The sequence below is a fragment of the Podarcis gaigeae genome, assembly GCF_964106915.1.
Source record: "Podarcis gaigeae genome assembly, chromosome: 7".
Classification (NCBI taxonomy): domain Eukaryota; kingdom Metazoa; phylum Chordata; class Lepidosauria; order Squamata; family Lacertidae; genus Podarcis; species Podarcis gaigeae.
This window is the reverse complement of record NC_139683.1, coordinates 36,113,230-36,130,066: the sequence shown is the minus strand read 5'-3', so window position 1 is coordinate 36,130,066 and position 16,837 is coordinate 36,113,230. Positions and strand designations below refer to the sequence as shown.

General features: G+C 40.7%; 1 protein-coding gene across 2 annotated transcripts in view; it reads left to right on the top strand.

The window, feature by feature from the left end:
- The window catches only part of NKAIN3 (sodium/potassium transporting ATPase interacting 3), a 210,017-nt gene that overhangs the window by 136,767 nt on the left and 56,413 nt on the right, over positions 1 to 16,837 (top strand). For both annotated transcript variants that reach the window (XM_083748104.1, XM_083748105.1), the window contains exon 4: positions 3,312 to 3,509. In XM_083748104.1, coding sequence (XP_083604230.1) covers positions 3,312 to 3,509 — 198 coding nt within the window. The remainder of the gene's footprint in view (positions 1 to 3,311; positions 3,510 to 16,837) is intronic.

Below are 16,837 nucleotides of genomic sequence, written 5' to 3'. Positions count from 1 at the left end.
TTGCACCCTCCTTGAGTGTTCATGCCTGACTAAATTGTGTTGCTGAATTCTGAGGATGCTTGTAGCTTGCCCCAATGGGGGATAAGAGTGCATGCTTAGGGAAGTTTTTAATGGTTGATGTTTTGATGTATTTTTAATCTTTTTTGGAATCCGCCCAGAGTGGCTGGGGAAACCCAGCCAGATGGGTGGGGTACAAAGAAATCATCATCATCATCATCATCATCATCATTAAAGTGTGTGTAGAAACTAGCCTACTGTACAAAGGTAAGATTCACCATTGTTGCTTTGCCCATTTTTGCCTCAGAAGGGAATGTGACCTCTGGATTGAAAAGCACCCCGGATGTAAGCCAAAATTCTGTTTCTTGCAGTGGCCGTCTATGTCTTGGAGTTCACATTCTTTGATGGAAAGTTTAGCTACATCACACATTCAGGGTCCCTGGCAACTCTATCTTCACTTACCCTTCATGATGGCACTTTCAACACCAGTAGAGTTGATATTTCTAGAGATAGTTCTGGAACTGTGAAGATGAGGGTTTTGAGAACCCAAGATTCCTAGCTCTGGCCTCCTCTCTTTGCTAGTAGCCTTCGCTGTGGGGGCTTTTTGGTACAACATGCCCTTTCACCAAATTCACTGTCCATGTACCCATATTTCACCGGACATGGCAGTAATATGATTCAGCCTAATACTACACGTCTTGTTTGAATTAATACTCAGCTGGTTCTATGCAGTTGCTGAATATGATCAGTCACTATCCTGTCTTCTAATGTGATGGAGATGTGGAGGAGAAAAGTGTTGATGTTTCTAACTTGGGAGTCTTCTTAAATTTGTTTAAAGGGCTTGTGTATAATATATGTGCCTGTCATTCACTAATGTTTATAATCAAAACAAAAAAAAATTCCTTCCAGTAGCACCTTAAAGACCAACTAAGTTAGTTCTTGGTATGAGCTTTCGTGTGCATGCACACTTCTTCAGATACCTGGTATCTGAAGAAGTGTGCATGCACACGAAAGCTCATACCAAGAACTAACTTAGTTGGTCTTTAAGGTGCTACTGGAAGGAAATTTTTTTGTTTTGACTATGGCAGACCAACACGGCTACCTATCTGTAATGTTTATAATGTTAATGGTAGACAAGTGACATTGGGGGTTAGTAGTATCAGTGTTATGGACATGATATTCATCTTGTTACAGACTGAAGTAATGATGGTGAGTTTTTCTAATGGATATCAGACTTCATTATATGCTTTAAAATGTTGTTCAGTTTTGTTTTCAGTTTTTGTGTATGTGTATGGTTGCACAATCTTGCTTAGAACAGTAGCCTTGATGCAAATGTTGAATGTTGCATTTTTTAAAACAATTTTTTAAAAGTGTGATTTTGACATCTCAGTCCTACATATATGTATTTTGAAATAAATAGCTATAAGTGTGTTTAGGAGTGTAGCCTGAATATGATTTTTCCCCTTGAGGGTTTTCAGTTTAATTTTTCATTAAAGGTAAGTTTAATGCTGACAAACAATTAGAATAACAATCTGACCATATGCATATTCAAACTAAGTACAAAGACTCCTAATCTATAACGATGGCACCCCATCTTTCCAATGACCAATATTTCTTTTTAATTGGGCAAAAAGAATGTAGTAAAAAGTCCTTGACCTAATTACTGTGATACTTTGAACATTATCGTAGGATATTATGATTTTCAGATTAGTCTTAACAAACTTTAAAGGTTTATTGAGTTGGGATTGATATATCACTCTATCTCTGGCCAATGCCAATTTTACATGTGTTCCTTCATAAGTCTGTCCCATCTCATTTCTGCATTAACCTGTGATGTTTAAAAAATCCAAAATGGAAATTTTTATTTAAATATTGACTTAAATACAATTTTTTAAAATCTCTGTCTGCATTTTTCTAAATGTATATTGTTTTCAGTTGCACATTTCTATGCACTTTGGTATGGTCTGAGCCAAGAATTGCATTTAAAACTTCAGACCAAACTAAATTCTCCTCCAACCCTATGAGTGAAGCACCAGAAGGAGGAGTATATCAAATTGAGCACACATGTGTGAGGTGTAGTCCACATGCACTCCAGGGGCCATTGTTTGTTATGGATGTGAATGTTTTGGATTTCAAATGTTTCCATTTTCCCATTTTCAGTAGTGTACTAGAGTGATCCCTACATCGTCAGCAATGCAATGGCAGCATATACATTTCTTATGGTGGTTGTTGCTCTCCATTGCTGTTTCTGCATTATTATGGGAATAGTCAGCCACCAAAGGGAATAGTTAAGAGTAGTTTATATCCAGCTTCTCAATACTAATGACACTGTGCAAGGGAGGAGAAATATTCCGTTGTTAATAGCACTACAATGCACTATTAAGTGATGAGAATCTAATGAGTCAATCTATCATTCTAATGAGGCCATCTGATCTGAACACTTTGCTGTTGAAGGGTTCATTTTCTTCAATGGGCTTTATTCCAGCAGATCATTATCATCATTTTATATAATTTATTTAACACCTATGACACAATGGGCACTCTACAAAATGTAAAAATAACCCAGTTAGCCAGCTCATGAGGGGAAGAGGAGAGAATAGGAAGCAGTAATACAAGTGTGTGAGAGAGAGTGAGAGTGAGAGTGAGAGTGAGAGTGAGAGTGAGAGTGAGAGTGAGGGATGGATGGATGGATGGATGGATGGATGGATGGATGGATGGATGCATGGAACAAGTAGCAAAGAAATAAAGGATAAAAGACCACAACTGAGGAGAAGGAAATGTCTTCAGCAACTTTCTAAAAGCAAAAGCAAAAAAGTGCTTGCCAAATATTCAAAAGAAGAACTTTAGAGGGCCATTTTACAGGTCTGTAGTCAACAGCAGATGTGCTGCTTCAGAGGTTGCTGAATTACAGTTCCAATCAGCCCCAGCCAACATTGCCAATGGCCCGGGATGGTGGACGTTGTCATTCAGCAATATCTGGAGGGCCAAAGGTTCCCCACACCTTAGTGAACACCTGAGTACAGCTTATGCAGATGCAGTGTTTCCTGTTCTTAAGAGACAGGGTACATATGTTTGTTGTTCTCTCCCTTTAGTTTTCTGTATTAACCATAGTACAGTATTAGGTCTATGCTGAGATTAATGCTAGCCATGGTTAATGCTACCCATGTGTGCTTTATGGTCTTAAAGTGTCAGAGAGCATGCAAACTTAGCATATGATCAGAAAACCTTACATCGGAACTGGGCCTATATGTCAGAAAAGCATGAGCTCCACTGTAACAGAAAGATTTCACCTTTCTTCTCTCTTTGTTTGTTAGGAAACTGATCTCATGACTTTTAACATCTCAATGCACCGATCCTGGTGGCGAGAACATGGACCAGGCTGCATACGAAGAGTGGTGCGTCCTTCAGCTCCTGGGATGTTAGATGATTTTTCCTATGTCTCTGTGACAGGCTGCATCATTGACTTCCAATACCTAGAGGTCATTCACAGCGCCATCCAAATATTACTCTCTGTAAGTCACTGTTTGCTGAGCAAATCAGATTGTTACATTCTTACATTGCCACCTTATACAATTCACATATTGCCACAGTAATTTACTCTATTCAACAGCCTAGATATTGTCTTAACTCGAGTTAAAAAAGAGGATATGAAAGCAGAGACGATGCCGCCAGCTGGATAATCTTTCCCTTTAAAAAAAAAACCTATTTTGGATTATGATATGAAATGCATTTAGAAGATTGTGCCAATTTTTAAATTAAAATCTAAGAACGTTTCTGCAAGTTAAGGTCATTTTTATGGCACCACAGTTCCAGATTGGATGGCTGGTGGCATATCAGTGGAGAAGCTCCATACTTCTGGCATCCATATCCACCATGGCTATATGGCTAATAGCTGGGAGCAGCAGAGATACTTCTCTTGATTTTCAATTTCTCTTTCAGTGCCAAAGATTGCACCTGCCTCCTATAACACTTTAATGCTTGTTTATGCATATGCTTTATGTTTTGAGTTTGTCAGGAAACCTTCTTTTGCCTAGAGGCAAAATTGAAGGACTCGCATATGAAAACATTTGCTTCACCTCCTGCACAAGCATATCCGTAGAAAGATAGAAACACACTTTTAATCATTTATGCAAACTACATGGTCTTGTGCATTTGTGGGAGGGTATGCACAATTATTTCTTTAGAATGCAGAAATAATCATTTATTTCATTGGCGCTGGCTTCCTTTGGGAAACATGCACATCTGGCCCAGGAATAAGCCTGCTTCTAGGAATGGAAGAGAAATATTTTTCACCACCTGCTGCAAATCGTCCTGAAGAAGGGGTAGCTCAGTACAGCTGGTGATGTTTATGCAGGTGGATGGGGATTTTTTTAATAAAAAAATCAGGTTTGATAAAAAATTAAAAGATTCCTAGAGTTGTTCTGCAAGGCTAAGAAGAAGTATGTAGAGGCCCTGGTTTGCCTCATAGACTGGAATTTTTATGTTTTTTCAGTAAACTGAGCATGTTGGTCCCTTGGCATAGCAGCAGTTTTCAACTATGTCAAGTAAAATGTATATGTAGAAACGCAGCGTAATCATGTCTAAATGTGTTCATTCTGTGAGTTGAAGTTCTCATCCATATTTAGTCCAATTGATGCAATCATTTTTGTAGTGGGTCCTTGATTCTTCTTTGTATTTACTTACCTGATACCATTTTTATTAGTTTTAAAAGCTAGGTCATTTGAGAGAAGGGGAAAAATAGATAAGGTAATAATGACTGCAATAATTAGCAAAGCATTGTAAGAAATGAACCCATTTAGAATGGGTAGGCATTTTGTCCATATAATATGGCTGTCCATAGTGCCTTATTATCTAAATTAGTGTGAGTCATTGTACCAATTCACAAATGAAACCACAGAGACCAGGAGTGGGAAAGAAGACTCAGTAAGGTCCTTCAATTAGCCAGAAAGAGCCTATTTTCCTGGGGAAAGCTTCAAAATATCAAAGCAACTGAATTTACAAGTGTAAAAGCCATCTTTTAGTTGTCAGTTACCTGTAATTGCCCATTAAGAAAGGAAAGTGGTTGATTATACTGGGGCAATGGTCTCTTTGCCCTTGTAGTGTATGTGCTGCTAGAAAGCTAACTATCTAGGTTAACCTCTTCTTTTCTAATTCTGCCCAATGACTCGGAAAGTCAGTGCCATGTATTATACATGGGACCTTAGGGCAGCCTCTACTGCAGAGCTTTCCAAACTGAAACCAAAGAATTTATTAGAACTAAGGACTAGTGAAGTGTCTACTTGCAGCAAAGCAATAGTTGGAGGAAGTAGCTATTCTACTAGTGTTTCTGTAGCTACTGTACTCTTTCAGCATACTTTCAGATTTAGCCATGGAAATCTATGGCTGGAGATCTAATGTGTGCAACTGTTGACACTTATTGGCTTGCTAACTTTGAATGAGTATGGTTTGGCTTTATACAAGATTAAATGCAGGAATAAAACCGACAATAATGATTTGGGTTATATTTTCATGTTTGCTAGACTAGCAGATGTCAATTTGGGGTTATTAAAGAGATCCATCACTAATTGTTTAAACCATTGGTCAGAGCTAAAATCCAGAGCCATGCAAGGAATTAGGACAGGCAAAATGAGGTACTTCTTATGTTCTAATATGATTGTTTTAAAATGGGAAATGGATTTCTTATGTTGTTCTTCTTGTTGTTTGTGATTTAAATATTACCAAGAACATCCAAGTTAAAATATCCATAATAAATCCAGTTGAATGCTTAACCTCTCCCACAAAAAGATCATTTTTAAGAGGCTCTATAAACTTCATAACAATACCTTAGATATTCACAGCTTAATTGTTTGTAAAAGCCTGGTAATACAGAATCCTCATTAGTTAAAATGAAAGCAACTTTGCTATTCCTTATTTCTCATAGATTCAGTTTTCCGGAGTTTAAATATAAATGGTTTGGCCCTTTAAAAATAATGAAATTATATTAAATAGCCATGCTATCTGTTTCTATTTTAGCCAGTAGATCATAACCACCATTGTGCAGTCTCCTTGATTTTTTTTAAAAAAGATTTCTTCCCAACTGTTTTCAAAGCATCTGCCAGGCATTGATTATTTAATGTGAGGATGAGCTATGACATTTTGTGATCTTAAATGCTATTTCATCAAAGGGAGAAAATAATTTAATTAGCAACCATTTAATTAGCAATCTTTAGCACAGCAGCCATTAAAATGAGGAGCATGTCAATTATTAATCAAATGCTGTTACTTGTGGGCTCAACAGAGATTTATGAGTCAGAACTATATGACTCCAAACCTTCAGTAAAAGGACTTCATATCAATTTTGCAGGTGACTGAAAAAAGGGGGGGGATAGCCGATTGGGTAAGGAAAATCAGTAGCCTCTTTCTATCTGTAAATTGAGCATAATAGGCAATTAATGTTGCCACTGCTTTCTTAAAAACAATACACAGAAATTCAGTGTTTGGGGATTTGTACACAAAATATGTTCCTCGTTACCCTTTTAATTAAGTTTAATTACATCTCTTGTGTTTGTTGGCTACGAAAAACAGGCCTAGGAAGAGCTCAGGAAAGCAAAACAGCACTGAACAAATAGATTGCCATGAAAAAGCAGAACAAAAGACCATCTAAAATGAAACCTTCTGGTGAAAAGAATTGACTGACAGTCACAGGAATGACTATTTCATTTAGCCGATGGGTTTCTGAAAGATTCATTAGCAGCTTGGGAATGTGTAGATTGAAAACTGCTGATGTGTGTGTTTTAAAAGTCACAGTCTTTAGCAATAAAGCTCTAGCTCTACAGGTCCCTATTAAGTCTTTTACAAGCAAGAATTGGTTTATTTTTGCTTCAGCTTTACTACCTACCAAATAGAACTTTCTATTACATGCAACTAAGGTCACATTTTTAAAAAGGAATGTAATATAATAGAGATGAAGATTTTGCTGGACTAGTTTTCTAGGGTGATCATTGTTATAATCTCCCCACCCGTGTGTGTGTGTGTGTGTGTGTGTGTGTGTGTGTTGCAGACAAGAGCCACAATCCTGACAATCATGTACATATTTACTCAGGAGTATGTCCTACTGTGGAGCAAGTGAGCATTGGACTGTAGCTCTAGCTCACCTAGTGTATCAATCCCAACACACATTTCATTTGTTTTACAGACAGCAAAGGTGTTCAGAAAAACACTTCTAATAAAAATAATTCAAATGTTTTGAGCTAGTGAGGCTCTTCCTTGGGGAACTTTACATCATTTCTCATGCCTTAAAGGAGGAAGGGTACCCTTTCCTCTCTCTTTTTACATCAAGGGCCACATTCTCTTCTGGGCTACTTTCCAGGTGTCTCATGAGAGTGGTGGTCAGGACCAGAGACAGAAGTGGGCAGATTTTTGTACAGTAGGCCAAGTATAGAATCTTAGAATTCTATTGGAATGGTCTCCCTTGGGAGGTTGTAGACTCTCCTTCATTGGTGGTTGAAGGAGAAGGAGAGGTTGGATGGCCATCTGTCATGGATGCTTTAGTTGAGGTTCCTGCATTGCAGGGGGTTGGACTAGATGGCCCTTCAGTTCCCTTCCAACTCTACAATTCTATGATTCTATGATATTTGGAAGGGACCCCAGGGGCCATCTGGTCCAGGCCCTGCCATGCAGGAATCACAGCTACAGCTTGCTTGACAGATTACCATCCTATCTCTGCTGGCAAACCTCAAAGCAGGAAAGTCCAGCACCTCCCAAGGGAGACCATTCCACTACTGAACAGCTCTTACTGTCAGAAAGTGCTTCCTAACATTTAATCAGAATCTCCTTTCTTGTAATTTGAATCCATTGATTTGGGTCCTATCCTCTGGAGCAGCATAAAACAAGTTAACACCATCTTCCATGTGACAGACCTTTAGCTATTTGAAGATGGCTGGCTAACATATCACCTCTCGGTCTTCTTTTCTTTCTATGCACAGTTGCATACATCCTCTGTCTCCATCCAGAAAGCATTATCAGAGTTCAAAGGACTCATTGCAGCCAATCAAAAACACCCAATGAAGGTGCAAAGCAGGACCAATAAGCCGTGTGGCTGGGGAGGAGTTGTGACCCAGGGAGGGTCCTAAGAAAGACCAGATAAAGAGACTTCTAGAGCTGCATTTGTCTCCAGAAGTTCCTCATCACCACCACCACCTGTTGCTCTTTGTGTTACATATTTAAAACAAAGCAGGTTTATTATCTAGAGAAAACAGGTCTTCTGGTTCAGATGTTACTTTCTGTGTACACTGGGGAAAAGGCGTAAGGAAGCATGCAAGTCAAATACAGAAGAATACATCTGATCTAGTGTAGAGGTGAAAATTGGGGGGGGCAAGGCCAGTACCTGCATATGTGATAAAGGAAATGCCCTGATGAACAGCCACCTCCACGTGTGTCTGCACAGACAGGACATTTTCCTTTTCATCATGAAGTGACTTTGTATCTTCTCAGCTCTTCTGCTAATGCCTCTGGAATGAAAGTAACCTCGCACTACTAAAAGGAATCTTTGCTCTTGGCTGCAAAATCTCAAGTGATTCAGTAGTGTTATTTTAATCTTGAAAGTACAGGGAAAAGTAGAGCTGGGACTAGCATTTCAAAATTCATGTTACTGAACATGTGCCTTGCTCTGGCTTCTCTTGGGGATTGCGCAGCCCTTGCCTGTGCTCCCGTTGAGGTCTACTACTTGACGCTGCCTCCTGATCTGTGATAGAATCATAGAGATGGCTGGTGATCATGAAGTTTATATTACCTCCAGTATTAGAGGTGGTATACATCTGAATGCCAGGTTCTGGGGATAAAAAGTGAGAGAATTCTGCTTGTGAGTTTCATGTTGGTATCTGGTGGGCCACTATGCTTGACCAGAGATGCCTTTGGCCTTTTCCGGTAGAGACCTTCTCATATTCTTATTAGGGTTCTTGTAGGCTGTCTGGTTGAGCCCCCTTGATGCAGGAAATCCAAAGTTCAAGCAAATGGCTGCTCAACCTCTGCTCTGAAAGCTCCAGCAAGGGATACCGCACTGCCCCAATTCTAAATAATTGACAAAATTGTCAAACTTGGTGTGCCATCAAGACGTTTCTCATAATTTTTAGCCAAAATCTGCCCTCTTGCAGCTTAAGCCCATTAGATCTAGTCTTGCCTTCTGGAGTAATGGAGGACAGGGCTGTCTGTACTGTAGAGTCCCCACCAGACCCCACCAGGTGCCTTTTTGTAGAATGTTCTCCCCAGGGAGCTTGCCTGGCACCTACATTACATATCTTTACGCGAAAATATTTCTTTGGCTGATTAACAGTCTATGTCCTTTTAAATGTGTTGGGGGGTGTTACTGGTGCTCTTCAGATGAAGTATGGTATACAACTTTTATGAAGAAGAAGAAGACCTTTTTTAAAAAGAAAAACTCAGAGGTTGGCAACCTCATATATAGGTGACCTGTTCCCTAGCACATTTGGGAGGGTTATCTGACACTTTGAGGTCCATTCATCTAATAAAAAAAGATAAAATGTATTTTGACTGCGGTATTCAGTTCTTCTTGTAAGAAAGATGTTAAATATTTCAAGTGGATTGAAAGGTAGACTGAGGCATGAGAAAATTAAGGAGGACGTTTGTATGATAAATACATGCTGAGTCTTTTATGGGAACTGAACATTTTCAAAGGACTGACTGGGTGCTTTGATTCTCTCTTTCCTGTAACAAAATTAAAAATGCAAACTGAGCAAGCAGAAGAGCAAAATTCTCCTTACATTTGCAAGGCAGCTTTGAAGCTCCAGTGCAGCCACTCTTATATCTTTGTTTTGAGCGATGCTTGATCATAACAGTAATACTTTAATGAAGCATTGCCTGTACCTATAGCATATGCAAAGCACTTCCCTGGCAAAATGGTTCATGTCTCCTTGCAAAACTAAATCTTTTTAGTGGGGATTTCTTTCATTCTTGGAAAGAGAGCCTCTTGAGGAAGAGAATATCAATTCGGATGTGTGCTTCTTTCTGCCATTCATCTCTCATATTTCTCTTCTTCCAAACTTTGGCTGAAATCTGCACTTCAGGCATTTTTCTTAGTTGATGAATTTTCTAATGATTAAAATACATTTGCCTTGTAATTGAAGTACAGCTGTGTGGGGAGCAAGATCAAACACATTGGGAAGGTTTGCATCTCACATGCAGTCGGAACATTTACACCTGTCAGGAATAATGGAGTCTTCAAGTGTTCTAACCATACCTGTGTTAAATTAAATTCATGAAGATATTAGGTCACTTCATCTCCATTTTCTTTTCCAATATTAGAAGAAGAAAAATCCATAACAACCAATTGCATTCCCCATCCTGTTTTTGGGGCTAGTCAGACCACTGCAACAGGATTCACTTGTAGCAATTTTTCTACTGTTTGGAGTGTGTGTGTGTTATTTTTTACATTGACAACATTTCATCTTCCATCATATAATTATAAAATTCTGTATATGTGATCGCTAGCATGCATTTCAGTCTTACATTTAGTCCCTCCTTATGCACCAAGTCTTTTTCTCCCCCAACACTGTTATTTAACAGAAATGCACATTAATGCATTCACACATGTAACAAGTCATCTAGTTTGATTCTGAGGTGCGCACTTTTTCCAAGAGTGTCTCCTGTGCACATGGCAGCATGGGGAGGGTTTGAGCAGGCAGAGGTGGATTAAGCTACTCTTTGACTATGAGGCAGGGATGATGTGATAATCATATATTAGTAGACATCTAATGAGCACTTCCAAATGTGTGATGATTCTTGGCAACACTGAGTGGGGATCTGGAGAATAGAAACAAATGACTTCTTTACACATGAGGCTTAAAGCAGCTCTTGCTTCAATTGATTCGTAATGTGAATGGTAAAAACAAAACAAAAGCCTTCATTGGTCTGAATGCTCCTTCCATTTAAGCGAATCCCTCTCATGAGCATCCTACGTTGATAATGATCAAATGTTAACATCAGCAGCACAAAGGAGGCGCAGAGATAATTTGCTCAAAGGAAAAGCTACCGTATTTTTCGCACCATAGGGTGCACCGGACCATAGGGTGCACCCAGTTTTTAGGGGGGGAATCAAGAAAAAAAATATTTTTCCCCCAGCCCCAAAGAGCAGCGTACAGGCTGCGCACAACCTCTCCCTGCCGGAGGGGTTGCGCGTGGCTATGGCACAAGCCAAGGCAGTGAGCAGGATGGATCCCGCTCGCTGTTTTGGCTTCCCCTTTAGCCCCGTGCAGCCTCTCCCTCCCAGGAGACGCTGCGCAGGGCTAAAGAATCCATAGCCCCGTGCAGCCTCTCCTTGCCGGAGGGGTTGTGCACAGCTATGGAGCAAGCCAAGGCAGCGAGCAGGATGGATCCCGCTCGCTGTTTTGGCTTCCCCTTTAGCCCCGTGCAGCCTCTCCTTGCCGGAGGGGTTGCACGCAGCTATGGAGCAAGCCAAGGCAGGGGGTGGGATGGATCCCACTCGCTTTTTTGGGTTCCCCTTTAGCCCCGTGCATCCTCTCCCTCCCGGGAGAGGCTGCGTGGGGCTAAGGAATCCACAGCCCCGTGCAGCCTCTCCTTGCCGGAGGGGTTGCACGCAGCTATGGAAGAAGCCAAGGCAGCGAGCAGGATGGATCCCGCTCACTGTTTTGGCTTCCTCTTTAGCCTCGAGCAGCCTCTCCCTCCTGGGAGAGGCTGCACGGGGCTAAAGAATCCATAGCCCCGTGCAGCCTCTCCTTACCGGAGGGGTTGCGCAGGGCTTTCCTGGCTTTTCTGGGAGGTGGGGGGATTCCCTCACCTTTTGCAAAACTGGCAGAAGCTGCGCACACCTTAAAAGGGCTGCACAGCTTCTTCTGGCTTTCCTGGGAGGTGGGAGAAGCAACTGATGCGGCCAGTCAGTCCCTTCTCCCTCCTGGGGAAAAGCCCGCAAGAGCGCATGGAGCTTGTGTGCAGCTCTTGGGGGCTTTTCCCGACTGCCTCCCCCCTGCATTCGCTCCATAGGACGCACACACATTTTCCCTTGCTTTTTTAGGAGAGAAAAAGTGCGTCCTATGGTGTGAAAAATACGGTACTATGGTCCGGCCATTAGAACTCAATGTGGAAAACTCAGTTTGAAATCTCTCCCCAGCCATGAAACTTGCTAGGTAGCCATGGGTAATCCACTGTCTCCACATGCAACTGTATTCTTCTAAGGATCAAATAACAACCTCTGTGTGTGTTGCCCTGTGTTCCATGGAAGGACAAGATGCACATGTGCTAAGTAAATCAGTGTTTGAAAAATCATCAACATGAGCAGGTCTGTCTCAGCTAAGGGACTTTATACAAACAGCAAATAACATTGGTTTCTTTTATCTAACAACTGAAAGGCAAGACCACCCTAAATAACAAGGTGAACTTTAGGAAATACATATTTAATACACATTCTGTTGGTATAACTCAAGTTCTATCTACAATCTCAAGGCAGTTTTTGTTTCTTTTTACACACTACCTTCATTATTATTTTTTCTGCAGGGACTGTCCATTCCCACCACAATATAGTTTTAATGAACTGTATCACTTAAGGGACTGAACTGTTCATTTTTTTATGGAAGTGCACCTCTGTCCAAAACATTAGCAAAAAATGGGCAGTAGGAATTTCCGTGAACTCTAGGGTATATTTTGGAGCATCAGAGTTTCACTAGGTAGTATCACTGAACTACTGGTGTGCAAGGCATGTTAATTGTAGCCCTCTTGAAGTGTTCAGCTTGAGCATGCAAGGAAAGAACGGGGTAGAATAGTGGGTGTCATCCTCCTGCAAACACACACAATGTTTCTGGGTACAACCCTTCCACTCCTAACCTTTGTAGATTTAGTGCATGGGTCAGAAGGGAACTTGCAAACCCCTTTGCCTTCAGCACTCTTCTAGACCTCCTTGCACTTCAGAAACTTGAAGATCGCCAATCTCCAGAAGGCTTGAAAGCATGTTCTAAGGTACTTACCTTCAGATCTTTGTGCTGCCCACATGAAGACTGGGGTGGAGTAGGCATGCCTAGCACACATGCTAGGTATCTGCATGTGCCTCCTTGCCTCTATGTACTTTTGCCCTCACATATTCAGGCTGAATGCCTAAAGAGGGTTCCTGAGAGTTAGATATATTGTAATTTTTGAAAAAGGCCCCCGCTTATCTACAGGACAAATGCAAATCCATTCCCAGTTTGGATATATATTGTTCTTCTTCTGACGCATAATGAAATATCATCAATATTAGGAGCCTGTTCCCTGTTACAAAGCAATTCATATATATATTTTTAAAAATGAAACATCCTTCCCAGTACTCAACATTGTCAATTCTCTAGTCTCATTCATCAGCTGTGGCTCTCAGGTTTCAAGATAATGGCCCACTGTGCTCTTGATAGGATGCTTCAAAGGAATGCATAAAAAACCCTAGTAATTTGCTCAGTAATCTGCCTAATGGTCCCATTATGCTTTGCTTTGTCCTAAATGTCTTTGCTGCTTTTAGAAAACACAGAGAAGAGCAGTGAGTTCTAAAATGTTGTTAAAATCATTGATAGATGGCTACAGTTTCAGCCCAATGGGTAAGTCAGTGGTCTCAAATCTATGCTAAGTAGCTTCTCACTGTCCATTTCTAATTAAGCCTGACATTTCTGAATTAAATAATATCAATACCTGCTGACATTATTCACCACGAACCAAAGGATATAACTAATGAGGTGCTTTCAGAGAGACTGTGCAGGCCCCTTAACTTGATTGTCCTAAGCCAGTGGAAAGAGAGCAATTGGCAGCAGATCCTTGTGCATCTTCCTACTTTAGATTCATTCTAATTTTGATTTATTTCTTTTTGAAAGATAAAAGCTGTTGTTGAATTGTCGACAGTTACTATGGTAATGCATAGCCAATGTGCATTTTACACCACCTTTCTTCATTTTTACTGTTTGGTAGTATTTTTAGCTTCCATTCCATGCCTCGTCTGCATGTCATGCTAAGCCATAGTTAGCATTAACCATGGTTAAGACTGAGGTGCCTCACAGATGGTCACTTACACTCAGCTGTGACATAACAAACTGTGGTTATCCCAAAGGCCTTTGAAGTGCCATTGCACTCTTGGCTGGGTGGATATGCTGGATAGGGGAAACACCTTGCCAATTCTCATAGCACTCAGCCTGTTTGCTATTGGGTAGTTGGACAGATGTGCAGGACAGATTTATCCCATCAACTTCTGTCCTTCCTTCTCCCCCACTAAAGCAGACATAGGCATTCTTACCAGTAACAAACAGCATGAACTCCCTCAGTGTCTGCTTCTGTTTCAACAGTTGAAACCTTTCATTAATACATTTTATATCACAGAATTATCTGAAATCTGAAGTTTGTTTAGACTTTCACTAGTGCATGGCTGAACAGAATGCTACATTGTAGAAGCATGTGGTTCAACGATCTTTCAATTATTTGGGTGTGCATATTATAGGACTTGTAGTATAGTGGGAATACAGTTGGCTGGATTAGACACAATCCTGCTATTTGCAGAAGAAGACTTCACTGTGATGGCTCATTCACATATGCTATAGTCATCAAGCTATGATTCTACATGTGTGAACCAGCCCTTTTGAAAGAATTTGCTCATACATTACACATTGCCAAAGGGCGGCATGCAAAGCTTAAGTGTACTGAACTTTATTGGTAATGATATATGCACATACAGAATTGCTGTTGGTTACGATGGAAAGCTGTATAATATTTCCTGGAAGGTTTTCAAGACAAAGGGAGGGGAATCAATAGATCCATCAAAAATGCTTTAGATATAAAATAGCTTGTCTTAGGGGAAGTGTTTGATCTAGATGACTTATTGCTTCCCTTCCATCTCAATGCACATTTTTCTGCAGTAAGCTCCCAAGATAAATTCCTTCAGAGCTCTGAAAGATCAGGCTACATTAAATGTTAAAGTTGCTTAAAAAAATTATAGAAGCACTGTGACAACTGCTTTTCTGTGGGTTATCCCACAACCCTGTTGTAATATTTAGAGTCCTGCAACCATTTGGGCAAAGCCGGTCATGGGGGTCCTTGACACAAAATCATCACCCACATTCCTGGCAAGGCAACAATATTATGATTGTGTGTATGTTCACACTGCAGTAATGCTGTAGCTATAACTTGTGAAAAATCATCTCCATCTATGCTACTGTAACAGGTCCCTTAGGAAATGTATTTCTGGAGCCAGACCAATCCAGTCAAATCAAGGAAAAAAATACGGTAGGCTTATTAGGAGTTCAGCAGTTAACATTCGCTTTAGCTATAATTGGAATGTGGTCCCTGTACTTACGAAGTTTGAGATGTAGCTCCACATATAAGAGGTGAAAAACCCTCATTCAAAAATCTTATACTATGACTAACTCCTGAGATAATGAAAAATGGAAGTACAGTACACCTGGCAATGCTTTGATGCTGTCAGCTGCAACAAGAGATTGCAACAATGTGACATTTAAAGTACTTGGCAATTAAAATCAGTTTCATTCAGAAAATGCTGAAGAGTTTCTTAGCTTCTACACTGGCAATCAAGCCAACTTGCCATTATAACACTGTACTAATGAATGACTTACGGGCACATACCACCTTGTTCAATTTAATAGACATTTCTAAAACATCTAATTGTACAACCATATTTCTCTAATGACTCCATGGGGACTAACATCTGAGGAAGACCTTGAGTCTCAAATGAGAATGGGAAATGATCCCAGTTTCAAGAAATCTCATTAGAGCAATGCACTCATAGACTTGTCCATATACTTGGCAAACATACTCTTTGCACGTCAGGAGATTTTGTACTCTGTTAATCTGCCTTCAGGATGTTTATTAGAATTGCAGGAAACTGAATGGATAACTCACGGATGGGAATAATCACAGTAGTAAATGCAGCATGAGCTTTCAAACAATAGTGTGAAAGTACACACCTGTCCTTAGCGGGTTGCCAAAAGGAAGACAGAGGAAGAATTCTAAGCCTGCTGCATAACTCACCTGGCAGAAGAGTATTCCACAATATGTCTTACCCCATTCTATCCATTCCCCCATTGCTGCTTATCCTGCCTTCTGCTCTGACTGGGGAAGGCTTACAAACCACTCTGCAAGGATGTGCCTATGACAGTTTCTAATCTCAGGGACCTGCCTGCAAGGTATTTTGTTAAGTTTCCCCGATCAGAGCAGGAGGAGGCAGCCATGAGGGAGTGGAAAGGGTAAGTTTCAACCAGCGTTCAGTTCACTTGATATGCCTGCCTGTCATTCAATTGCATAGAGGCAGGCTTGCAAACAACACTGCTGAAGGTCATGCGCTGAGCCCTTCTTATATCATCTGTCTTCTCTTTTAGAGAATCAGCAGCACACAGAACACTCAGGCCTTGGTAATTTAAAACAGGCAGATGCAACTTTTTCACAGGCTTCTCTCCCCAGCCCCCACCTCCCCAGACAGGAAGAAAGAGCCTGGACCCTCCACTATGACAAAACTGCCAGAAATCCGAAAGTCTGCCATAAACAACTCCGCACAAATATTAGTACAGACTTTCCTGTGGAGGCTGGGGCTGGTGGCAGCTGTATTCCAAAGTATCCAGAGGGCACCAGGTTGGGGGATAGTGCCTTAGTATGGACTGTAATCTCAAATTATTTGGGAGTCAGTATTTAAATATCTGCTACATAGTTTGGAAAGTTGGTTGTCTGCTATGCATTTGGATACCTTTTAAGAGATCGTAGCCAAATTTTGCATGATGATTCTGGAGATCAAGGAGCAGATTTTTTTGTCAGTGTTTGGAAAAAGTTGGACGCTGTTTTGAATTGAAATGGTGGACTGGAGTTTTCAAAACTTCAC